The following is a 26,649-nucleotide window of genomic DNA, read 5'->3' on the forward strand; positions in this document are numbered from 1 at the left end:
CACCCTATTGCTTTTTTTCTGTTGTCAGCCACGTTCAAGAAACATGATGTACACTTCCAGTCTGTTCCTGGTCAGTTGAAATAAACTTCAAGTCTCTTCTTTCAGAATCGGTTTGGGCTTCATTTCTCTGCATCTTCCAGCGTTCTGAACCATTTTGTCATCTCTAATGACCAGTACACTCGTAAGAAGTAGTGGAATTCGTATGTCAATCTGTTCGTCCTGATACAAATTTCTCGCAGTTTGCTTCAGTCATTTATGGCGAATGTCCAAGAATCTTCCGCTGAAAAAACAACTGCCGATTACCTAGCCCATCCGCCGGCCAGAGTGGCTGAGCGGTTCTAGGCGCTTCAGTCTGGAACCGAGCGACCACTACGGTCGCAGGTTCGAGTCCTGCCTCGGGCATGGATGTGTGTGATGTCCCTAGGTTAATTAGGTTTAAGTAGTTCTCAGTTCTAGGGGACTGATGACCTCAGATGATAAGTCCCATAGTGCTCAGAGCCATTTGTACGATTTTGAACCTAGCCCATCCTTCGCCTGCCCGATAGTACAGTTCATCTCCGGTTTCCTCATTGTTGAAGAAACTTCTAGACAAGTGTCCATTGGTCCTTTCTTGCTTACTGCAATCTGCTTGCTTTTTAGAACAGAAACTTACAGAGTTATCACAAGCATTTAAAAACGAATGATAATTCGTATATACAGACATTTAATGGTTTATATATTAAAAAACTAAAAACCCGCCTCAATTGCCAAAAAAAGCACCTAGTGTTAACCCAGGTTTCGGCGTAGATAACTACAACTTCTTCAGAAGAACAATAAAACCCACAAGTGCCTAAGAAGACCTTTGTCAATGATTAAAAGAACACCATAGTTATACATTTATAAACGAAAAAGAGAAGGAAAACACACATAGTACATATGTACAAAGTCAATACCACTACTTACATACTTGTACATATGTACTGTTTGTGTTTTCCTTTTCTTTTTCGTTTTTAAATGTATAGCTGTGGTGTTCTTTTAATCATTGACAAAGGTCTTCTTAGGCACTTGTGGGTTTATTTGTTCTTCTGAAGAAGGTGTAGTTATCTACCCCGAAACCTGGGTTAACACTAGGTGCTTTTTTCGCAATCGAGGCGGGTTTTTAGTTTTTTACGCGCTGCGATGTTGAAGGATCTTACATTTAATGGTCCCCGAAATTTGACTGAAGTAAGCTGGGGAAAATTTGAAAAGGAGAATTGTAAAATAACTGCAGGTTACCGTTGACTATCACAAGTAATTGTAAAATACAGTAGTTTTCTAGTAGTGTTGATGAGTTAAGATCGTACCCACGTTCTCCAGATGTTAGGTGTGTTGCACATCTATCAGGTGTTACATCATACGATGGCTTTTTTTCGTATAAGATCAGTATCCTGCTAGATTACCCTATAAAACAGAAGCGGTGAGCCGCCCAGAAACAGCGTGAAAATATATGAAATACCACGTAACTTAACGGAAAATTTACGTTCTTCATATTTATCCTGTCGACATGGAAAGTATTTGCAGTTGCGAATATGGGCAACCCTAAGCTCCATAAAGGAATAATGACATTGAAAATTAGTGCCAGACTAGGACTTGAAACCGATTTTCCCACTTGTGAGCGAACGCCTTCATCACTTCGGCTAACCAAGCACACTTAAGGGTCTGAGCGAAACTTCCATATGTCGTCGTCAACGTACCTCCAACGTGCACTCTTACTTTTAACGGTCCGCCACAAATTGTCAATGTCATTATTCCATTACTGAACTGACGGTTGTCTGTATTCGCAACTTCGAATACATTTCATGTATATCATTACAGCAGAAGACATTGTCGAGCCTGTTCTTTAGAAAATGAATGCCCTACAGTATTATATGCTTCTGTTTGTTACGTAAGATTAAGCAGTATTTATTGTAAAATTGCAATTTTCAATGCTTATTTCAGGCTTTATTTAAAACATTTTCATTTGTGAAGTTGCACAGAGGAAGGCTGTGATAAGAATAAAGAAAATAATACTGATTTATAATAGAGTGCTAGGAAATTCCATTTCGCCAAAAAAGAGAGTAGAGTAAAAAAACGCAAAATGAAGATATATATCGATTCAACACATCATCAAAGTTACATAAAACATATTTCTGATATTCTGAAACAACATTCGCGTTTATCAGTAATACCAGGGAACTCTTGCCTTTGATCATGATTAAGAACGTTCTATTGAGTAGAAAATAACAAAAATTATATATTTTTTGTTATGTTTGCTAATGTAAACTGTACTTTCATCAAAGATAATTGCTTTGGTAACATAAAAGCGCAGACGTTGCGAGCTCAATTAATTTTTATTACTGGACAAACAATGAATGACGTGTAGTTCTAATTATGCGCGGAAGAACCATATAACAAACATAAAATAAAAAAAAAGAGGAATCGTCTGCTCCCCGTTTCTCTCTTACACATTCGTGTCTGTTTCTTCCCCTACTAATGCTACAAATAGTACAAATTATCCTACTATTTACTACATCATTTATGTTGTGTACCTAACTACGAAGCCATGGTTTTAGTAGAGCGCAGCTATAATGAAAAGCCTAAACCAACATGTCTGGATGGAGAATGGAGCTTCTGTACCCACGAACACAAGGAACCAGAATCGATTTATACTTAATGTACAATAATGTTGTACATAACAAATGTTCAACAATGTAAACAGCTTGTGCTACAATATTCATTCGTGTTTCAGTACCAATTAACGCACAAACAGTACTTCACTACTTAACACTAAACACAATGTCATCTGATTTTTGAACGTACATAACAGAGACAAAGTATTGTGCGCTCGCGTATTACATAATGAAAATGTTCAAAAGTGTGTGAGTTCCTAAGGGACCAAACTCTGGGGTCATCGGTCCCTACACTAACACACTACTTCACTTTTTTTTATGCTAAAGACAACGCGCGCGCGCGCGCACACACACACACACACACACACACACACACACACACACACACACATGCCCGAGGGAGGACTGGAATCTCCGGCGGGAAAGGCAGCACAATCCGTGACACGGGGCCTCAAACCGCGCGGCCACTCCGCACGCCTATAGCGTAATTCGGAAATGTCCGAAAGAACAGATACCATATTCATATATTTATATAGTTAAGGCTCTCCGGCTATTTGACCATCTGCTTCTGTGCGGATGCACAAATAGTGCCCGAAGTCTTACGGGAATCGGCAGTAAAGCCGCGAGTAAAGAGTACGATGGGCCGGGGCACTATGAATATAGTGCGGGACAATAAGTTACCAATGTGGCTCTCACAGGAGGCCTGCCAGTGATAAGTCCCTGCAGTCGCACTATCCTCTGTGTCCTCGGTGGCTCAGATGGATCGCCGGCACCGTAACTCAGCGTGTTCGGTCAGACGGCTAGCTACTCTCTGTAATAAAAAGACTGAATGAACGGATCAACGAAGGACCGAAACGGGTGTCATAGGACGTCCGCCCCGACTAATTCCACGAACAATATAGAACAAAATGGGATAAAAAAAGAAAAATAAATATGGATAGAGCGTATGCCAGGTAATCAGGAGATGCCGGGTTCGAGTCCCGGTCGGGGCACACATTTTCAACTGTCCCCGTTGACTTACATCAAGTCATGTATGCAGCTAAGGGTATTCATTTCGTCGTAATCTTATTACGTAATCATTGAAAATAAATGACATTCCGTGAGCAACTGTTAGATGCTACACTCCTGGACACGGAAAAAAGAACACATTGACACCGGTGTGTCAGACCCACCATACTTGCTCCGGACACTGCGAGAGGGCTGTACAAGCAATGATCACACGCACGGCACAGCGGACAAACCAGGAACCGCGGTGTTGGCCGTCGAATGGCGCTAGCTGCGCAGCATTTGTGCACCGCCGCCGTCAGTGTCAGTGGCATACGGAGCTCCATCGCAGTCTTTAACTCTGGTAGCATGCCGCGACAGCGTGGACGTGAACCGTATGTGCAGGTGACGGACTTTGAGCGAGGGCGTATAGTGGGCATGCGGGAGGCCGGGTGGACGTACCGCCGAATTGCTCAACACGTGGGGCGTGAGGTCTCCACAGTACATCGATGTTGTCGCCAGTGGTCGGCGGAAGGTGCACGTGACCGTCGACCTGGGACCGGACCGCAGCGACGCACGGATGCACGCCAAGACCGTAGGATCCTACGCAGTGCCGTAGGGGACCACACCGCCACTTCCCAGCAAATTAGGGACACTGTTGCTCCTGGGGTATCGGCGAGGACCATTCGCAACCGTCTCCATGAAGCTGGGCCACGGTCCCGCACACCGTTAGGCCGTCTTCCGCTCACGCCCCAACATCGTGCAGCCCGCCTCCAGTGGTGTCGCGACAGGCGTGAATGGAGGGACGTATGGAGACGTGTCGTCTTCAGCGATGACAGTCGCTTCTGCCTTGGTGCCAATGATGGTCGTATGCGTGTTTGGCGCCGTGCAGGTGAGCGCCACAATCAGGACTGCATACGACCGAGGCACACAGGGCCAACACCCGGCATCACGGTGTGGGGAGCGATCTCCTACACTGGCCGTACACCACTGGTGATCGTCGAGGGGACACTGAATAGTGCACGGTACATCCAAACCGTCATCGAACCCATCGTTCTACCATTCCTAGACCGGCAAGGGAACTTGCTGTTCCAACAGGACAATGCACGTCCGCATGTATCCCGTGCCACCCAACGTGCTCTAGAAGGTGTAAGTCAACTACCCTGGCCAGCAAGATCTCCTGATCTGTCCCCCATTGAGCATGTTTGGGACTGGATGAAGCGTCGTCTCACGCGGTCTGCACGTCCAGCACGAACGCTGGTCCAACTGAGGCGCCAGGTGGAAATGGCATGGCAAGCCGTTCCACAGGACTACATGCAGCATCTCTACGATCGTCTCCATGGGAGAATAGCAGCCTGCATTGCTGCGAAAGGTGGATATACACTGTACTAGTGCCGACATTGTGCATGCTCTGTTGCCTGTGTCTATGTGCCTGTGGTTCTGTCAGTGTGATCATGTGATGTATCTGACCCCAGGAATGTGTCAATAAAGTTTCCCCTTCCTGGGACAATGAATTCACGGTGTTCTTATTTCAATTTCCAGGAGTGTATATGTAAGAAGAAACTTCAGGTGCCACCACAAGAACGACAAAGCGCAGACAGAGTCAAAGTACTTTTCCAGCGAAGAAAGTTCTCGGAATTAAAACAATGGGAGGGCTTCGAAGCAGAAGGGAGAGAACTAGTGTAATGCCGGCAGTTTTTGTGGCTTGTGACTCACCGCAACCCTGGCACCTGTTCCCTGGCGGAAGGGTCACAGGGTGATAGCAAGAGGGGGGGGGGGGAAGGGGGAAGGGATGGGAGGGGCGGGTGGTGGTGCAGGCGGGACGGAATCAGGACGCGCGTGGGGAAGGAAGGGCAGCGGGGAAGCCGGAAACTTGCGCCGGCGTGGCGCGGGGCCCTGATACAGCGGGCCTAACCCCGCGCATGAATATTTCATGGCCGGCGGGCCGGCAGCTCAGGGGCGCGGCTAATCCGACGGGGCGTAGCCCTCACAACCCCGCGGCCGCTCTTATTAACGCCCGTCGCGCTTATTGAAACCGCCTCCGTCGTGTAGTGACGATATTGTGACAATTATGGTGAAGTTTTTCGTGTACTAAGCCGGCTGAATTTGTTACAGTAACAACAACTAAGCATAGCGGACAAAAAAAAAAAAACAGTCACCCGCTTCTCCCCTCCAGCAGTAATGAGACTAGTACCGTGCAACACCGCCTTTAATCTCTGATAGCGGCCTCAGTCCGAAGTGGAAGGCAGTCCTAAACATTCTTCACGTACCCAGCTCGTGGTCTTGCGGTAGCGTTCTCGCTTGCTGCGCACGGGGTCCCGGGTTCGATTCCCGGTGGGGTCAGGGATTTTCTCTGCCTCTGGGTGTTGTGTGTCTTTCGCCATCACTGTCTCGCAAAGTCGCCGAACTGGCGTCAGCTAAAAAGGACTTGCAATTTCGGCGGTCGAACACCCCGCATGGGGTCTCCCGGCCAACAATGCCGTACGATCATTTCATTTCAGGTACGCATCCCCAGCTAAACGTTTTCGTTGCAGATAAGGGCTACCAAAGTGGGGCAACGTTGATCGCTAAATTTCGCACGCTATTCAGAACTTGAAATGTATTTTCAGTTAGAAATATGGACAACCGTCAGCTGTATAATGGAATGACGACAATAATAATTTGTGCAGTACTGATACTCGAACACGGATTTCCCGCTTATTGCGATTGGTAGCCTTACCATTAGGCTATCCTAGCTCTCTTCACGGCCACACCCAAACTTCTGTACGCAGTCAGCTATGTGTTTACAACCTGCGCTCGTACGGCCGTTATGTATATTTCTGTGCAGGGGAGCTGTTTTCATTGAAAGTCACTTGCACATTGTCGACCGATAAATACGATGCTACAGTATGTCCCAAACGGTCCTAGACATTTTCTGTTGGATAAATATCGGGTCATTCTGCGGGCCATTCAAGGGGAAGAAATCCAATGTGCACTCCGTGTGCATACCGGGGGGAGTCATTCCAAATGTGGAAAGGGTCCTTCCGGATGCTATGAAGGGTACAAGGTGCACCCATCCCCAGGTGGTCGCCCATGTCGGCACCACTGATGTGTGTCGCTATGGATCGGAGGATATCCTCTCTGGCTTCCGGCAGCTATCTGACTTGGTGAAGACTGCCAGTGTCGCAAATGGGATGAAAGCAGAGCTCACTATCTGCAGCATCGTCGACAGGACTGACTGCGGACCTTTGGTACAGAGCCGAGTGGAGGGTCTGAATCAGAGGCTGAGACGGTTCTGCGACCGTGTGGGCTGCAGATTCCTCGGCTTGCGCCATAAGGTGGTGGGGTTTCGGGTTCCACTGGATAGGTCAGGAGTCCACTACGCACAGCAGGCGGCTACACGGGTAGCAGGGGTTGTGTGGCGTGGACTGGGTGGTTTTTTAGGTTAGATGGCCTCGGGCAAGTACAGAAAGGGCAACAGCCTCAAAGGTTGCGGGGCAAAGTCAGGACATGTGGGGACCAAGCAGCAATCGGTATTGTAATTGTAAACTGTCGAAGCAGTATTGGTAAAGTACCGGAACTTCAAGCGCTGATAGAAAGCACCGAAGCTGAAATCGTGATAGGTACGGAAAGTTGGCTGAAGCCAGAGACAAATTCTGCCGACATTTTTACAAAGGCACAGACGGTGTTTAGAAAGGATAGATTGCAAGCAACCGGTGGTGGCGTGTTTGTCGCTGTTAGTAGTAGTTTATCCTGTAGTGAAGTAGAAGTGGATAGTTCCTGTGAATTATTACGGGTGGAGGTTACACTCATCAACCGAGCTAGATTAATAATTGGCTCCTTCTACCGACCTCCCGACTCAGCAGCATTAGTGGCAGAACAGTGACAGAAAATCTGGAATACATTTCACACAAATTTTCTCACCATGTTATAGTCTTAGGTGGAGATTTCAATTTACCAGATATAGACTGAGACACTCAGATGTTTAGGACGGGTGGTAGGGACAGAGCATCGAGTGACATTATACTGAGTGCACTATCCGAAAATTACCTCGAGCACTTAAACAGAGAACCGATCGTGGAGATAACATCTTGGACCAACTGATAACAAACAGACCTGTACTTTTCGACTCCGTAGGCGCAAAACAGGGAATCAGTGATCATAAGGCCGTTGCAGTATCCCTGAATATGGAAGTAAATAGGAATATAAAAAAAGGGAGGAAGGTTTATCTGTTTAGCAAGAGTAATAGACGGCAGATTTCAGACTACCTAACAGATAAAAACGAAAATTTCTGTTCCGACACTGACAATGTTGTCTGTTTATGGAAAAAGTTCAAGGCAATCGTAAAATGCGTTCTAGACAGGTACGTGCCGAGTAAAACTGTGAGGGACGGGAAAAACCCATCGTGGTTCAACAACAAAGTTAGGAAACTACTGCGAAAGCAAAGAGAGCTTCACTGCAAGTTTAAACGCAGCCAAAACCTCTTAGACAAACAGAAGCTAAACGATGTCAAAGTTAGCGTAAGGAGGGCTATGCGTGATTCGTTCAGTGAATTCGAAAGTACAATTCTATGTACCGACTTGACAGAAAATCCTAGGAAGTTCTGGTCTTACGTTAAATCAGTAAGTGGCTCGAAACAGCATATCCAGACACTCCGGGATGATGATGGCATTGAAACAGAGCATGACACGCGTAAACCTGAAATACTAAACACCTATTTAAAGGCTGTTTCACAGAGGAAGACCGCACTGCAGTTCCTTTTCTAAATCCTCGCACAAACGAAAAAATGGCTGACATCGAAATAAGTGTCCAAGGAATAGAAAAGCAACTGGAAAAGAACTTGCCCCCCTTCTAACAGCCGTGTACCGCAAGTCTCTAGAGGAACGAAAGGTTCCAAATCATTGGAAAAAGAGTACAGGTAGTCCCAGTTTTTCAAGAAGGGTCGTCGAGCAGATGCGCAAAACTTTAGACCTCTATCTCTGACGTCGATCTGTTGTAGAATTTTAGAACATATTTTTTGCTCGCGTATCATGTCGTTTCTGGAAACCTAGAATCTACTCTGTAGGAATCAACATGGATTCTGGAAACAGCGATCGTGTGAGACCCAACTCGCTTTATTTGTTCATGAGACCCAGAAAATATTAGATACAGGTTCCCAGGTAGGTGCTATTTTCCTTGACTTCCGGAAGGCGTTCGATATAGTTCCGCACTGTCGCCTGATAAACAAAGTACGAGGTGCATTCAAGTTCTAAGGCTCTGATTTTTTTTCTCCGTACTCGAAAGAGATAGAAACATGCGCATTGTTTTAAAATGAGGCCGCATTCATTGTCAATACGTCCCAGAGATGGCAGCACCATACGGCAGATGGAATTTTACCGCCAGCGGCGAGAATGAGAACTGTTTTAAATACTTAAAATGGCGACGTTTTCCTTACTTGAACAGCGTGCAATCATTCGTTTTCTGAATTTGTGTCGTGTGAAACCAATTGAAATTCATCGACAGTTGAAGGAGACATGTGGTGTTGGAGTTATGGATGTGTCGAAAGTGCTTCCGTGGGTGCGACAGTTTAATGAAGGCAGAACATCGTGTGACAACAAACCGAAACAACCACGGGCTCGCACAAGCCAGTCTGACGACATGATCGAGAAAGTGGAGAGAATTGTTTTGGGGGATCGCCGAATGACTGTTGAACAGATCGCATTCAGAGCTGGCATTTCTGTGGGTTCTCTGCACACAATCCTGCAAGACGACCTGAAAATGCGAAAAGTGTCATCCAGGTGGGTGCCACGAATGCTGACGGACGACCACATGGCTGCCAGTGTGGCATGTTGCCAAGCAATGTTGACGCGCAACGACAGCATGAATGGGACTTTCTTTTCGTCCGTTGTGACAATGGATGAGACGTGGATGCCATTTTTCAATCCAGAAACAAAGTGCCAGTCAGCTCAATGGAAGCACACAGATTCACCGCCACCAAAAAAATTTGGGTAACCGCCAGTGCTGAAAAAATGATGGTGTCCATGTTCTGGGACAGCGAGGGCGTAATCCTTACCCATTGCGTTCCAAAGGGCACTACAGTAACAGGTGCATCCTACTAAAATGTTTTAAAGAACAAATTCCTTCCTACACTGCAAGAAAAACATCCGAGAAGGGCTGCGCGTGTGCTGCTTCACCAAGACAACGCACCCGCACATCGAGCTAACGTTACGCAACAACTTTGAAGTGATTCCTCATGCTCCCTACTCACCTGACCTGGCTCCTAGTGACTTTTGTCTTTTTCCAACAATGAAAGACACTCTCCGTGGCCGTACATTCACCAGCAGTGCTGCTATTGCCTCAGCGATTTTCCAGTGGTCAAAACAGACTCCTAAAGAAGCCTTCGCCGCTGCCATGGAATCATGGCGTCAGCGTTGTGAAACATGTGTACGTCTGCAGGGCGATTACGTCGAGAAGTAACGCCAGTTTCATCGATTTCGGGTGAGTAGTTAATTAGGAAAAAAATCGGAGCCTTAGAACTTGAATGCACCTCGTAAGAGCCTACGGAATATCAGACCAGCAGTGTGGTCGGATTGAAGAGTTTTTAGCAAACAGAATACAGCAAGTTGTTCTCAATGGAGAGACGTCAACAGACGTTAAAGTAAACTCTGCCGTGCCACAGCGGAGAGTTATGGGACCACTGCTTTTCACAATATATATAAATGACCTAGTAGATAATGTGGGAGGTTCCATGCGGCTTTTCGCGGATGATGCTCTAGTATACAAAGAAGTTGCAGCATTAGAAAATTGTAGTGAAATGTAGGAAGATCTGCAGCGGATAGGAACTTGGTGCAGGGAGTGGCAACTAACCCTTACCATAGACAAAAGTAATCTATTGTGAATACATAGAAAGAAGGATCCATTATTGTATGATTATATGATAGCGGAACAAACACTGGTAGCAGTTACTTCTGTAAAATATCTGGCAGTATGCGTGAGGAACGATTTGAAGTTGAATGATCATATAAAATTAATTGTTGGTAAGGCGAGTACCAGGTTGAGATTCATTGGAAGAGTCCTTAGAACGTGTAGTCCATCAACAAAGGAGGTGGCTTACAAAACACTCGTTCGACCTATACTGTAGTATTGCTCATCAGTGTGGGATCCGTACCAGATCGGGTTGACGGAGGAGATAGAGGAGATCCAAAGAAGAGCGGCGCGTTTCTTCACAGGGTTATTTGGTAAGCGTGATAGCGTTACGGAGATGTTTAGCAAACTCAAGTGGCAGACTATGCAAGACAGGCGCTCTGCATCGCTGTGTAGCTTGCTGTCCAGGTTTCGAGAGGATGCGTTTCTGGATGAGGTATCGAATATATTGCTTCCCCCCTACTTATAACTCCCGAGGAGATTTCGAATGTAAAATTAGAGAGATTCGAGCGCGCACAGAGTCTTTCCGGCATTCGTTCTTCCCTCGAACCGTACGCGACTGGAACAGAAAAGGGAGGTAATGACTGTAGCACGTAAAATGCCCTCGGCCACACACCGTTGGGTGGCTTGCGGAGTATGAATGTAGATGGAGATGTAAATGTGCGATTGAGTGCGTGAGTACTCGTCGATCCTGGAACGTGTGCCTGCATCCCTGTGAACATGGCTTTTGTCATCCTGGCCAACGGGAGTGGCCAAAGCAAACTCTCGAAGACGTCAAAGAAAGGGAAATGCTTCGTCCTGTGGATTCTACATCCATTTGTTATAGAACCTTGGAATGTAACTAGGTATCTCGAGGAGATCCACCTCGTCCATAGCATCCTAAATGTATTTCGAAAACAAAGTTGATGTAAAACCTAACTCGCACATATCTCACATAAAACCAAAGGCTCCAAGCACTATGGGACTTAACATCTGAGGTCATCAGTCCCCTAGACTTAGAACTACTTAAAACTAACTAACCTAAGGACATCACACACATCCATGCCCGGCAGGATTCGAACCTGCGACCGTAGCAGCAGCGCGGTTCCGGATCTCACATGACACACTGAAAGTTATCTGTCAAGGCACTCAGGTAGGTGCCCCCTGTTTCTCTGTTTTGACTCAGTACAACACCTACGTGTATTACCAAAGGTACGATCTTATGGGGTATCACACCAAATATGTGAAATCTGTGACTGTATCGAAGAGTTCTTGGTAGGAGGTAGCTGCATTTTATATTTGATGGAGAATCATATACAGATATGGAAATAACTTCGGATGTACTCCATGGAAGCGCGTTGGGTCCCTTGATATTCACGAAGTACATTAATGATCTTGGGCACAATGGTAACAGTAACCTTTGAATTTTCGCAAACGATGCAGTTATCTAAAGCGAAGTGCAGTCCTAACGAATCTGTAAAAATGTTGAGTCAGGCCTTGATAACATTTCAATGTGGTGCAACGTTTGGCAAATTGCTTAGGTTTTCAGTAATGTAAAACCGTGCACTTCACAAAACAAAACAGCGTAGTATCCTATAAAGGTAACATCACTAGTTATCAGCTGGACTCTATAAACTCATATAAATACCTTGATGTAACAGTTGGTAGGGACATGAAATGGAACGACAACATAGGCTCAGTCATAGGTGAAGCAGGTAGCAGACTTCTCTTGCTTGGTAGAATACCAGGGATATGCAATCAGTTTACAGTAGAGGCTACTTACAAATCACTCCTGCGATCCATCCTAGAATACTGTTCAAATGGCTGGGATATGTACCTGATAGGTTAGTAGCGGTATTGAAAGTATACACAGCAGGGCAGCACGAATGGTCAAACGTTTCTTTAACCCATGGAAAAGTTTCACAGAAAATTTGAAAGAACTGAACTGACAGACCTTTCAATGTAACGGGAACTTTCCTGAGTAAGTCTACTAATAGAGTTTCAAGAAACGACCTTAAATGATGGTTTAATGTAATCTTGGTCTCACCATCCTGGTGGGAGCGATATGTAGCGGCTTGTAGCAATATTCCTAAATGATGATTAATAACGAGATTACATAAACTACAACACACACACAGGCACTTAAACAACCCTTGTCCCCGAGCTCCATACGTGAATAGAACGGAAGAAAAACCCGATGGTCGCGCGGCGTAGCCGCGCGGTTTCGGACGTCTTGTCAAGGTCCGTGCGGCTTCCCCCCCCCCCCCCCCCACTCCCCGTCAGAGGTTCGAATCCTCTCTCGGGCAAGGGTGTGTGTTGTGTATAGCGTAAGTTAGTTAAAGTTAGATTTGTAGTGAGTAGGCTTAGGGACCGAAATCAGCAGTTTGTCCCAAAAAGAAAGAAAAAAAGACAAGAGAATAAAGAAGACCCAATAACTGTTAACAGTGGAATGTACCGTCTGTCATAAATTTCGCAGTGGTAGCAGAGTATAGATGTAAATGTATATGCCACTGAGAATGTTGAAATAAACATCTAGATACATTTGCATGGTAACTTCAGTGTGTGTCCCTAAGGCATTGCACGACAGATGCTATCAAAATATCAGAGAAACGTATCCCACCCTCCTCCCACTGAGTGTTAAACGCCTCATTGCCAGTCGGTGCACTCGACGCTTTGCATCATTTGAGAACAGACCAAATCGTGACTGTCGGATCTCATAACACACATTCAGGCAACTACCCCCCGGTGTCAGTGTTGTTTGCTCCTCTGGAGGTGTGGAGATTTATGTGCTGCTGTGAGCAACGGTCTTTTGCAAGGTTCTCGACTCTAAGTGTACGATGTTTACAGTACCTTTAGCAATGTACCCTCATAAACTATTAGAAATGGACTTGTATTGACCAGCAGCAGCTTTCTCTGTCAGGTTTTAAACCTGATCTCAGTGTCTCCGTTTCCTGTCGGTTAGAACTTTTCGCTGTGTTACGTGACTGTAGGAACGTTAGATAGTCCGTATTGATAATAACAAGCTCGCACGAAAAAGTATAGGTGTTTGTTTAATTCGCGCTATACGAGACTGCATTAAAGAGACATGTGAAGGTGTTCTGATGATCCCTCTTCCAGGCACTTAAATCTGATTTGCAGAGTACCCATGTAGATGTAGAAATCGCTTTTTCTGTCAGAAAATCACGAATCACGTTGTACAACTAAGAAAATACTCCGTAGGCACACAAAATGATCAGGAGTCAATTGTGAGGAACAGTGTCAAAAGGCTTCTGGAAATACGGGTATATGGAGCGAATCTGATGCGCCTTATCGATAGCTGTCATTACTTGGTGAGACTAAAGCGATAGTTATGTTCTGGCCGCGGTGGCCGAGCGGTTCTAGGCGCTTCAATCCGGAACCATGCGACTGTACGGTCGCAGGTTCGAATCCTGCCTCGGGCGTGGATGTGTGTGATGTCCTTAGGTTAGTTCGGTTTAAGTAGTTCTAAGTCTAGGGGACTGATGACCTCTGATGTTAAGTCCCATAGAGCCACTATTGAAATAAGCCCTTCATTTGATAGTTATGTTTCACAGAAACATTGTTTTCTGAATTTGTGGTTGATCCTGGCAGTAAATTGTTCTCTCCGACATAGTTCATAATGTTCGAACACAGTATTTGTTTCAAAATCCTACTGCAGATTGACGTTAATGATATGGATATATTACACGCTATCATTATAAGAACGCAGCACTTGCGCTGCCCCGAAGAGGGCCACTATAAAGACCGTCGAAATGTTGATTTTACCGTTTGCTTTGTGTTAGAAAATTTACAGAGGGCTTTTATTCAAATGGCTAATGGGTCAAATGGCTCTGAGCACTATGCGACTTAACTTCTGAGGTCATCAGTCGCCTAGAACTTAGAACTAATTAAACCTAACTAACCTAAGGACATCACACACATCCATGCCCGAGGCAGGATTCGAACCTGCGACCGTAGCAGTCGCGCGGTTCCGGACTGCGCGCCTAGAACCGCTAGACCACCGCGGCCGGCGGCTTTTATTCTTCAACTTGAAACAGAAAGTAGTAGCCGATGTAGCAATACTGTAGCAAATGAATGGATCAGACCAGAACTCTTTAAAACAAAAGTCGCAGAATTTAGAATACCATGAAGTCCTTGTAAACTGCCATACCAAGAGAGTATTGCGGTGACTAACCCTAACTTGGAGAAAGCGTAAAACAATACACCAGCAAAAAGAGATTAGAGCCGCAGAGGAATGATCTACGCTTGGATGTTGTTGTGCCTGTGTCCTGTGTGGTTACAAAGCTCAGTCATACGGCAGTATTTGTTATTTAAAAGCCGTCGACAGAGCGTGAAAGTGGGTATCAGTGTGTCTCATAGATGTCCAAGGCTGCAGAATCTCCGTGTGTCTGAAAAAAAAGCAGTAAGATTACGCCGACAACGGGTTCATTAGGTAAGAATCATAATTTCGGATCGGAAAGGAAATAGGATGTGTGTTTTGTAAAGGAGCCCTTGGGGCCTCAACCTTATACAGCTCACGGTAACCACAAAAAATGTAAATTTGGATCGCTGGAAGTAGATATTAACCATCGTGAAAGTAAATCGAGCTCTAGATTCTTATAAAATCGCACCAGTAGGTTTGTCATAATGCGACCTCGTGACCATAATACAGAAACAGAGGATTGTCATAAGCTATGACTTCTGAGTTCTAATACAATTAATGTTACCACAGCGCTGGGTGACCTTTGGCATAACCTATGGTTCCGTTCACAGTGTCCTTTCCAACCTGTAATGGAACCACAGCAGGCTCTGAATAGACTTGCATTACCGAAGAACTACGAATTTGGGTCAATCTGTCATTTAGCTAAAACGGCGGCCCGTTCATAAAAAGGACGTTGCTACCCTTCGATGAGAATTAACATTGTTTTACCCGGTCAGCAGTTTCGTATGACACATTATCCATTAAACATGGTTGGAATGTAAGGCAGGTAGTAATAACGTTCTAATTTTCAGCATTAGAAATAAGTTTTATATATGTGTGGTGTCACTTCTTTCTGACATGTCCGAAAGAGCTGTCACCATTTATATCAGATCCCTCAGTTTCACCACGTAATTAATATTTCAACATTAGCCGTAAATTGGGCCATGAAATAAATTCAATGGCGACAAGGAAAAATTTCTGCCAGACTGGGACTCGAACCCGGATTTCTCTCAACGCTTGCAGCCCCATGCTGATTCCCGCAAGAGGTTGGACGAAGAGTGCATCTGCATATATATATATATATATATATATATATATATATATATATATATATGTATGTATGTATGTATGTGTGTGTGTGTGTGTGTGTGTGTGTGTGTGTGTGTGTGTGTGTGTATGTGTGTATGTGTGTGTGTGATGTCTGATCTTTCGGTCATGTCGATCTCTGAGGGTACTGGATGGAAAACGCTACTTATGTAGTGCGCTGTAAGTTGCTAATTTGGGTTGGACGTGAAGCGTGTTCGGAAAGCCGAGGTAGTTACGGCGACCGCTCATGTAAAGCGTTTAGTTAATTAAGTCTATGTCTGTTTGCAGGAAAATGTCTGCAGTCTTCGCACAATCAGAATCGTCGCACCTCAGAACTCTATCACGCCGCTTGAGGAACAAAAACGATATGGTGGAAACCAACGATAAGTGGATTGTCGTGTGTTAAACTGTTTTCCGTCACTAAAGGAGAATGACTCTAAAACAATAAGTCCTGAATTGGTGGAAGTATAAGAAAAGAATTTCCCATCGTAAGACAGTGCCTAGTCGGCGCAGACGCTTACAGTGCGGAGAGAGAAGTGACAGATCAAATTTCTGTGAAAAACTGGGAATCGCAAGATAAGTGGTGGTCTGGGTGCTGTAAGACCGCCATACCACGATCAAAGAAAAAGTGGGAAAAATAAGAAGCAGTTATGGTACCCTTTCAATATCTTGCACGACATTTTGAAGCTACGGATTCACCACCACTAAAAAGATGTGAGGACCCAACCATAATCGGACAAAGTGGTGCAGAACGATTAGCTGATTATGCTCGAACCGGGCGAAACATGACAGGAGCACTGTACTGAAATTTCATGACGCTGGTCTCTCTCCCTCTTTCCCAGGATGAAGAGACCATCGCGTATCAGGTATTTTCATATTACCGACGAAGTGATTTTCCAAATTGCACTTAAGTAGAACAGCAGAACTGCAGACTTATACAGTCAAGCCAACGGTTTTGCGACCGTAGTAACACCGGTTCCCTTGAGATCATCGAAGTTAAACGCTGTCGGGGTTGGCTAGCACTTGGATGGGTGATCGTCTGCGTCTCACGAACGCTAGTGGCAATCAGGGTGCACCCAGCTCTAGAGAGGCCAACTGAAGAACTACTTGACAGAGAAGTGGCGGCTCTGGCCACGAAAACTGATAACGGTGGGGAGAGTGGTATGCTGCCTCTACGCCTCTCCACATCAGTATCCAGCTGAGGATTGACACAACGGGTGGGTGGTGCCGTTGGACCTTCCGATGGCTCTTCGGACGGAGTACACAATCGAGGTCTCTGTTAACTCACTCACCGTTGGGAACAACGTGTGGCACTGAAGCGGCAATGCGTAAAGAACATGTAACAACATTGCCACTTGTAATGGCTAAACCTTTCTTTTTTCTACGTGATAATCAAAACTTAACGTTATCCAACGTACACTCACAAATTCGAAAGTGTTACAATGTGTGAATACCTTGATTTAACGCTACCAAACTGCTATTCCATTACTTACATGCCTCTAGGAAACCTTGAATAAAATTCCATCCCTGCGTCGACTAATTTACAGTAGTTTTAGTAGAAGGAACCACTACTGCTCATTGCGAATCGTGTGAGTTTATGGTAGCTGTTGAAAGTGTCTAACGTTAGTGGAACTTCGAAACATTTCCGGTGAAGATCTCAACATAGCATGCTCGAAGGACGTACGCATTCATCTTATTGCCTGCTTCTGCAATTTGAGAAAAGTGAAATCACAGGTATGGAGGACATACGAGCACTGTAGCCACCTACTTCACAGACTGTTCGGTGTTGTGTAACGAAGGCAGTACGAAGGATGAGGAGACAGTGGTGGAAAGGAGAATGGCCATGGGATCTCCTAGATGGAATACATAATGAGAATATGATGGTGTTGTTCCAATGGCTCTTACGAACGGACGGATGACGACAGGTAAAATGTACACATATAGAGTGTCACTACGAACTGTCTGGAAGAGATTACTGGAACTGTTTTCGGGGCTCAAGTCCCCATACGTCGCTTACTGCTGACGGCACACCACACACAACAGAGGCTTCTGTGACGTGGAAACATAGTGAACTGGGACATTGAGTCGCAATCTGTTGTGTTCAGAGATGAGATTGGCTTCTTTGTGTGACGATCCTTAGGCGACCTCATTATGGATCACAGGAATCAGTTACTCTGGGGACCCATAATAGTCATACTCGTGCAATCACGGTGTGGGGAGATACAGGTTATGACTGACTGAAGAGAGCGTGAATACTCTCCAATTGGTGATAAGAATGGTGAATTCTGTATTCATGCCCCTCATGGTCTTGGTACCAATTGGCATACTTCAGTAGGATAAAGGAAAACCCCACGCTGCAGCTCACACCACAAATTCGTTGTGGAATATAACGGATACTTCACCGGATTGCCTGTTTCTCGATATATCATCCAGAGAGCTTGTCTGGGGTGCGATGGGGAGACGTATAATTTCATACCCGTCTCTAGCCACCAATCTTCATGAACTGACATATTATGTGGTTTAGATATTCCTCAATATGACATTCAGAACCTGTTTGCTTCCCTGACACAACATATAAGACGGTGTATACGTTCCCGTGGACGTAATGCCTTATATTGATGTTGATGAATGACATCAGTTCGGAATGGAATGAAACTTTACTACTTAGTACCTGTTGTAGAATGAACATCCGCATAAAGTTACAAAAAAAAAGGGGACTGATGTAGTTCTTTAGCAAATTTCCCGTAATGAACCTCATGCTACTCGTTTTTTTCTCTTCGTGGACTGTCAGGAAAATGTCAAAGCTTCCCTAAATCCCATGTCCTGGTTGGTTACATGTAAAGTTGATATTTACACTAGAACACGGATTCAAACCTGAAGATTACATCCACCTGCGCAAACATAAACTGCTTCTGCGATACAGGCACAACTCGCAAAGATTTAGGTTAGCGGAAAATCTGCTCGCGATGTATTGTACAGTACAGTACAGTACAGTATAGTAGTGGGCGATGTGCAATAATCGAGCTTTAATAGCGTAGATACAAACACGATTCTAGCGATTCTCTAAAACGGAAGCTGTTCCCTTACTGTGTAATTCACTGTGAACAATGTACATCGAAAATCCAAATAGTGATTTCCATCGTAATATAGCGAGATATAAAGAGTGCCTCAATAATCAATAACTTAATCTCACAGTACGTCAGAGAAATTGTAACTGAACTAGAGGAAAACACGTAATACTCCTCGGTAACTTTACCAATGAACGATATAATTTAAAATATGACAATACAGGCTTAGTTTAAACCTGATGAAGCTCTTCGTGGAATTTATATTGTATTCGATCCAATGGCATGAATGAAGATATTATCCACCAGTGGGGACATGACGGCAGATGTGGCTGTCAAACTATAGTTATTTGGTACACGAAAACTTTCGTGAGAACTGGGGTTTCTTTAAATACCAACCGTTAGACAGCTAGTAACCTTTTTCTGTGAGTGTTTCGGGTGAGATCGTTAGTAAAAAAATAATGAGGTTGCTGGTAGATTCAGTGTTCGTTAGATTCCAAAACTCATGGTATCATAAAAATCAACTGATAATTGCGTGCCTGGGGTTTCTCTTTCTTTTCATGCAGCTCAAGTTCTAACAGATGATATCTGTATGAGACTTTTTGGGAAAATTATATGTACATGCAGTTTTCTACAACAACAACAACAACAACTACAGGTGGTAATTCAAAAGAGGAGGTATCCCATGGAAGTAGTTGTAGCAAGGTACGGTATCACAATTACTATAATGACCATATAATAAAATCAATTGTAAATAAAAAATCAGTGGGATAAGATTACTGTGAATCCTCCATAGTTTTAATATTTACGCAGATGACATTCTGATAGACTAGGAGTATCGAGTTACAGCCGAGACCTACCTAAATAGTTACACAATCGCTAAATTTCTTTTAAATGGCGAAGATAGTACAAAAGGAACTGAAGTTGACTTTGAAAGAACAATGTAAATATTACACCTGTTCTTTTCTTATTTTGGATTATCGTTACCTAAAACTATAGTAAAAGTTAGTCTTTCTAGACAAAGACCGCGTTTGATCGAAAATAGTGCTAGAAGCTCACATCCTCTAACAAGCAGCGGACTTCAGTAATCTAGGATGCATGCTAACTATTAATAGAGATACTGATAACATGGTAAAAACTACTAAGTTTAATCATACGTACGGCGAAAAGCAAAAATTCCTGAATAATATGGCAAGGAAAGAAACCAGGATAAAATTATGCAAAACAAGAGTGTTTCAAAAACTGCTACATGGAAGTGAACCGTTAACACATGCAAATGCATCTGTGCTGCAGCCCACTGATACATGGTTCCTTCAAACTGTAAAAGAGTACTCAAAAGACACAATGACATGCGCAATGAATTAATATTAGAAAGTGTACTGGGTATAACAAAGGATTACGGAGAACGCTACATTGACCACCTAGTATCTATGTCGTCAAGCCGGGTCCCTGCGATAACATGGTGATATTGACGAAGATCAAGGAAACGATTAGGAACAGATACAGGGTATCTAGCCTAACCATTGAACAAAGATGGCGAACGCAATGATGATAGTGATAACGATGATGATAATGATGATGAGAATGTCAAGGATCTTTCAAATAGCTACCAGTCACAATGCCAGTTTTGTAGAATAGTAACAGGAATGCTTAGAATAAAATTTATTATAATCAGATGGATGTTTCTTTCCGGAGAGATATCTCAACTATACGACTATTCTGCAGTTGCAACATAGATTGCCACAAATACTGATTTCTACATACTGGCAGATCCAAACCAAAACAACGTAGTCTCTGAAATAAAGAAACAGAGGTTTGCTGTTTTTCTTCATAACTTTAAGTGAAGGAATCAATAATCCTTTAAGACAGTTGAGCTAACTCAATGAAACGTGTTGTGATATAGAAGTGACGGAAGTGAGTAACCGTCGCTACTGTTCAAGCTTACGTTAACTACGAAATAGTAGTGAAGTCCACACAGATAATACAGAAAATTTCTTACCTAGCAGAAGGTGTTACGTAACGTATACGGGCAAAGGATCACAAGAACCTATGGAAAATAATATTCAAGGAAAATTTATTTAACGACTAACAGGTTAACAACGCTGTGAACTTGCAACCGGACGTAAGAAGCTATATATTTATACCTAATATCGCGAGACTGCGTTGCGCTGCGGGAAGTGAGGACAGCATAAAAGAATTATTATGAGCTCTCAGAGCAACTCGACGTGGTACGGTACTGTCTCCCAGCAACAGGTCTTAGACCCTGCGGCTTACCAAGAAGCAACAGCCGCTCCAACATAAATTTCGTCCTCCCGCCCGGGCGAGCCAGAGCAGAACCGCCCTTGGCTGAAGAAACAGAGTGCTGTGGGGGCGGCGTTAGTGCAGGGCTGTAAATTGTGACGCAGTCCAAGTGCTTTTTCCTTCAACTGTGGTCTAAACAACAAGTTATCCGGCTAGATCTGAAGTACGAATTTGAAAAAGTTCCACAAAACATTAACAGTAAGTTAGAGAATGTGATAGGGACATACAGTAGTGGTGCTTACCCTCAATGGAATACTAAGTGATATGCATTCTGAAAGCAGTCCAACAGGTAAGGAAAAATTGCAGAGCTAAGATAAACGGGGCGTTTCACCGTGTATGAAGCTAGTGAAGCTAATTAAATATTTCGAACTCCAATACTTGGCTCAAGGCGTATGGACGAAAATTAAGTTCTAAGAAGATGCAGTACACACAAATCGGTACTACTGTGCTACTCATTGAACTCTTAAATGTTGAACTGCAGTCCACTTCAAGAACAAAATACAAAGAGGTTAAGATTTCTTGGAATTTTTGAAACCGCAAAACCAACTTCGTATTTCTTGATGAAGAACATTAATGAAGTGCGTTTACAGTACCCATGGTTACAGCTATAGGCAATTACAAAACAACGAACTTAGTTTAATGTATATTTTTCCACTCACTGATGAGCTACGGAAATAAATTTCCTGAGAATCTCCGCTTGTAGCGGTACAAATGTATTAGATGAAACATATTTGGGAAATAAAGGAAACATAGTGACTTCTTCAAGAAACCTAATAATTCGACAGGCGTTGCACGATTCGTATATTTAGTAATGTTAATATGAGTATCCGTATTTCTTTATTATGAAAAATGAGTACAGTAATTCTTTTACAACATCAAGCAATACAGTGACTGTACTGACAACATCAAGATCATGCCACAGTACATTAAACGTTATGTACGTAATACAAAGTCGTGTAGTGCTAACGGTACACGTCATTCATAACAATCAATGCTGACCAGACAGCACCCCCAGTCGACACCGTGGACCAAGGTACGTCCGTTGTAACAGCGAAGAACTATTTCTTTATGAGATGATATGCGCCGGTTCCAAAACGTCTCGTGACGATAACAGAAGACCAATTTAAAGTCGAACTTGCGACTTCGGTCGCGACACATAATATTAAAGCACGGGGCGTCCTGTCAAGGTTTTTCTTCAATAACGTCGGCGGAAAGACCTAATGTCGCCTTAGATAGTGGATTTCTAATGCATCATTCATTCATTTTCCTAAATTTAGCCACTATGTCTCTATAATCATGAACCCCTTCTACTTTCGTAGTGTCTTCTAATTTATCTCGATTTCATAAGTAAAATTTGTAATAAACAACTTGTATTTTAGATGACTTTGTTCAAAGTAGCTTTGTCTCTCGAGTGCAGTATCAAGAATTCTTGCTCAGAAACAGACGAAAAGTGTCTCCGCGGCGAAAGTACTGAGCGCAGTAGCATCCCAAGTCCGAAAACTTCAAATCTACGAATTGAGAGAAAGAGTGGGGTACGCTTTATAAGACAGAGAAAGGTAATTTTGTCTGTGAGAATGCCAAGTGCATTCAACGGATGCCCTCCCTCCAAAAAATGTTACTATCTCAAAAGTGATCCTTAAAAGTAATTACAAACAGAATGACGTCTATAAATTACTGCTCTGCTAATATTAATGCATTACACTATCTTTGCAACCGGTCAGCTCATGATATGCAGATCAGTGACCCTTTAATTGCAAAACTGAACTCTGACTTTTTTCATGTTTTCATAAGAACGTCACATATATTGTGTTTTATTTTGTTACATGTACGCAAGAGTGATAAAACTGAGGTACTGCGACTTATACGAGAATTGATTTTATAATCTTAACGGTGCAGTACAGAAATTCACATGACCCTACGAAAATCTTTTCAGGCAGCAGCATTTCAGTTTCAGCAAATGTAAGGGAAAATGACTGTACCTGTTCTGAACGAACAATTTCTCAGTTCCCTGAATGTTTCAAGACAGAACTATAAACAGGCCAGATCAGCTATTAAACAAGGGACCGCATATCCGGTACGCATTTTGGTTTGGAATTACTGCATAAAATTAATTATAATTCAATTGCTGAGAAACATAATAACATGTAATAATGACACTGAAACTGTAATAAAAAAGAAATTAAGAAAATCGAAAAATTCTTTTCTGTAAAGTATGGTTAACGATGAGCACGTTTTTGATTTAAAGTGTCAGAGGCTAAAAGTAAAATTGTGTCGTTCCTGAAAGCCTGATTAATGTCCTGACAGGACTTAGGTGTACCAGAGAAACTGATGCGATTTTGAACTTGAAGTAATCGTCCTGATGTACTAACCACAACTTCTGAGTCATATACTGCTCCAAAAATTATATAATTATAGTGCCGGATATCTGAGTGAGCTCTGGTTCACTTTGATATGTATCTCACTTGGTAAAATTTTATAGTATTGTAGAATAGTACCACGCTGTAGCGTCATTTAGAGAGAGAGATTTTCGTTTAATAATAATTTATAGTTCGTAATTAGTTTTCAGCAGGTTTCTTTGTCATAAGCTCTATTGGCTAATCAATTACTTGTAGAAAATTTGCGTGATGTTGTGAACAAGTGCGTGCTTACTACTGCGTTCCAGTATTTGTTTTTACTAGTGTGTGTGTGTGTGTGTGTGTGTGTGTGTGAGAGAGAGAGAGAGAGAGAGAGAGAGAGAGAAAGAGAGAGAGAGAGAGGAGTGTGTTTTAATCAAGAGCGTCTAGTGTGATCGTTACCTACAATTTTCCACTGACACAAGTTGCTGTTAAAGATGAGATACCAGTTTACAATATTTGTATTTAAGCGAGACAAAAGGTGGACATGTACTGTTCACACCTGATAAAGTTTCTGTACTATACCTATACTAATTAAATTTACAGTCACAGCTATAAGGTTGCAATTTCTTCGAAACTTCTTCATGAGTGTAGTGAATTTAGCTTTTGATTACTAAATGCTTATCACTATCAATTTAACACACGCTCTTTGAATCAGTGCATCTAAAGCAGCCATTCGTATATTGTTGTTCAATCTTGTTATACTCGATAGAACAGTGACCGATTATATGTTCACGTTATGTTATAAAATGAATGAAGCCACACTGCTTATGTAAAACTTTGCAGTATAGCTTAATAAGGTGTTTCAATAAACATATGCGAATGAAAAACTGGTGTAATAGCACACATCGTTCACTACGACTAAGCTTTATTTGTTGGTATGATTCTCCCTTCCGTTCCATTTTATACTCGAAATAAGTTGTGTGAATGCTTTAATGAGGTCCCTCAACAAAAGTTTTTGGCAGTCAAAGGGATTAGGAGAACGGGCTTTTAGAGCTACGGTACAATAGTGTTCCTAAGCTAAATACCGCCAGTGAAATTAGAAAGCATGAATTTAAACAATATTCTTGTTTATTCACGAGTCTTGAAAATAAGTTTGAAAAAAGGTGAGGGTTTTCAAAATAACATAAAAGTCGCATTAATCGTCGTTAACATATACCTGAAAAATTACTATTACGAAGGTTAATAGGAAGAAGCAATTGTTTTCAGTGTGGTACAGTTTGGCTCACATCTGCGGTGCTCACTACTGTTAATCCACACGGGCAAAACTGCTGAGAATACTGTGGTCCACAGTCCTACCATTAAAGACACGCTTTGCCTAGCTTTTTAAAAAACAATCCGTTGTAAGAATAATATCAAATCAGAAGGATGAGTCCTAAAAAATATTTTTCGATCGTTTATTTTTTAAATTTGTGAATTTAATTCGTTGTTCCCATGCTCTAGTATTCTCAAAATGGACGAAAAGCAGTGTACAAATGCTGTAATAAGTTTTTAGTGGGACTGTAATAACATTGTCAGTGACGTCACACATTGAAGCTTTACACATTTGGCTTGAATGAATTTTGAAGTTCGCGCAATTACTCCATTATTGAAGTAACTCATAACATAGCGCCTCGTTGAAACTGTAAAAGGAACTCACCAAAGCAAGAGAGATAAACAGCGGCTAGTTGTAGAACGAATGACGACAAAGGGAACTTCATGTTGACTGTGTGGAGCCGGCTGCGAACGCTACACTACATTCCAGCCTGCGACGTACGAGCACTCAGGCGAGACGCGACGTGGCTGTCGCGCGACTCGACAGAAGCGACATGCGAGACCTGTGCGCAACGTAACAGCAGCCCCTCCACCGCTGTATCGCGCTGGGCGTGCAGACGCGCACTGGAGACGCGACCGAACGTCCGCGCGCTTATAGTGGCGCGCGGGGCACGCTGGGAGCGACAACAGTGGCGTCACCACGGCGACGCCGCCGTCGCTGCCACCTCGCAGCGTTGGCGCTCGAATGTTATGCGCAGAAGTACTAGCTGCTCGAAGAAACGTCATGAGTGTTCAGTAAGGGTTGTTTTACTATTCCTATTACACGTATCTCGATGCTGTAGGGGCGACTTCCGTACTCAGCTGTTTCATAGCTGCAGAGAAACTACTTTGACAAGGCGATAGTGTCGTCCTGAAAGTGCTTCTGCGGAAACTTGCTGTATACATACAGGACGAGATACTGTCACGGGAATTTTAGTGTAATTTAAATATATTCTTCATTTTTATGGTAAACTTGCCATTATGAGGACTATTATTACCTATACCGGATTATCGAGATAAATGTAAGGGGGCGATCAAAAAGTTACTGCAGCGTATATGCAACGTCGTGCGACTCCGACGCAGGTATGCAAGCACCGACATGTAGACAAGGGTTAGTGTGGCTATCAAGTCTTTCCGAAGCGTATGCGGTAAACGTGAAAAGTGGCGATATTACTAGCAAATGTGTCCAAACAGCACCAACGTGTTATTACTCTAATCATCTTGCGGTGTTGCAGCTCTTCTTGTTATGTCAATGCTTGCTACGAAATGGGAAGAGGAATTCCGCCTTATCCAAGACACCTTTTTACCTTTTTGTTTGACCCAGACAGGTTTCAGCACATTTTGAGCCTTCTTCAGTGGGTTATTTTGGTATTTTCTAGCTGTAAACTTATTGTTACATATTAACATTTAGCAAAACTTTTCGTACATAATATTTACAATTGTGAATGAATAACTGTTGTACAATATTATACATCATTTGTTCATCGTTCACAGTTAAGATATTTATTAACGACCTGATGCACTAAGTGTTGCTTATAACATTATGTCGAAGTTTTGTTTATAGCTAATTGGCAAAAAGAGTGGATGTATGCATTAGTTTACATACCTTACGTGATACTACTGGGCATTTATTTTGGTAGCTATTCTACAAACTCCCATCGGCAAAAAAGCGAAAAGTAATTTTAATTTTTCTGTTTATTTTGCATTTGCAAATGAAAATGAATACATATCACGTTTTTCGTGCGTAACTTACGGTTTTGATATTGTGGTGCTATCTCATATGTTGTTGGTGAACCTACTGTCACTTGACACTGCACTTTCTCAAATTTTTCAAAACATAG

The 26,649-nt window shown here is 43.1% G+C and overlaps 1 protein-coding gene across 3 annotated transcripts in view; it reads right to left on the bottom strand.

The window, feature by feature from the left end:
- The window catches only part of LOC126466578 (serine/arginine repetitive matrix protein 1-like), a 636,028-nt gene extending 610,654 nt beyond the window's left edge, over positions 1–25,374 (bottom strand). For all 3 annotated transcript variants that reach the window (XM_050096398.1, XM_050096396.1, XM_050096395.1), the window contains exon 1: positions 25,155–25,374. In XM_050096398.1, the coding sequence (XP_049952355.1) occupies positions 25,155–25,215 (61 nt within the window). In that variant the 5' untranslated portion in view covers positions 25,216–25,374. The remainder of the gene's footprint in view (positions 1–25,154) is intronic.
- Between the last annotated feature and the right edge of the window lie 1,275 nt (positions 25,375–26,649).

This window comes from Schistocerca serialis, chromosome 1 (assembly GCF_023864345.2).
Source record: "Schistocerca serialis cubense isolate TAMUIC-IGC-003099 chromosome 1, iqSchSeri2.2, whole genome shotgun sequence".
NCBI lineage: Eukaryota > Metazoa > Arthropoda > Insecta > Orthoptera > Acrididae > Schistocerca > Schistocerca serialis.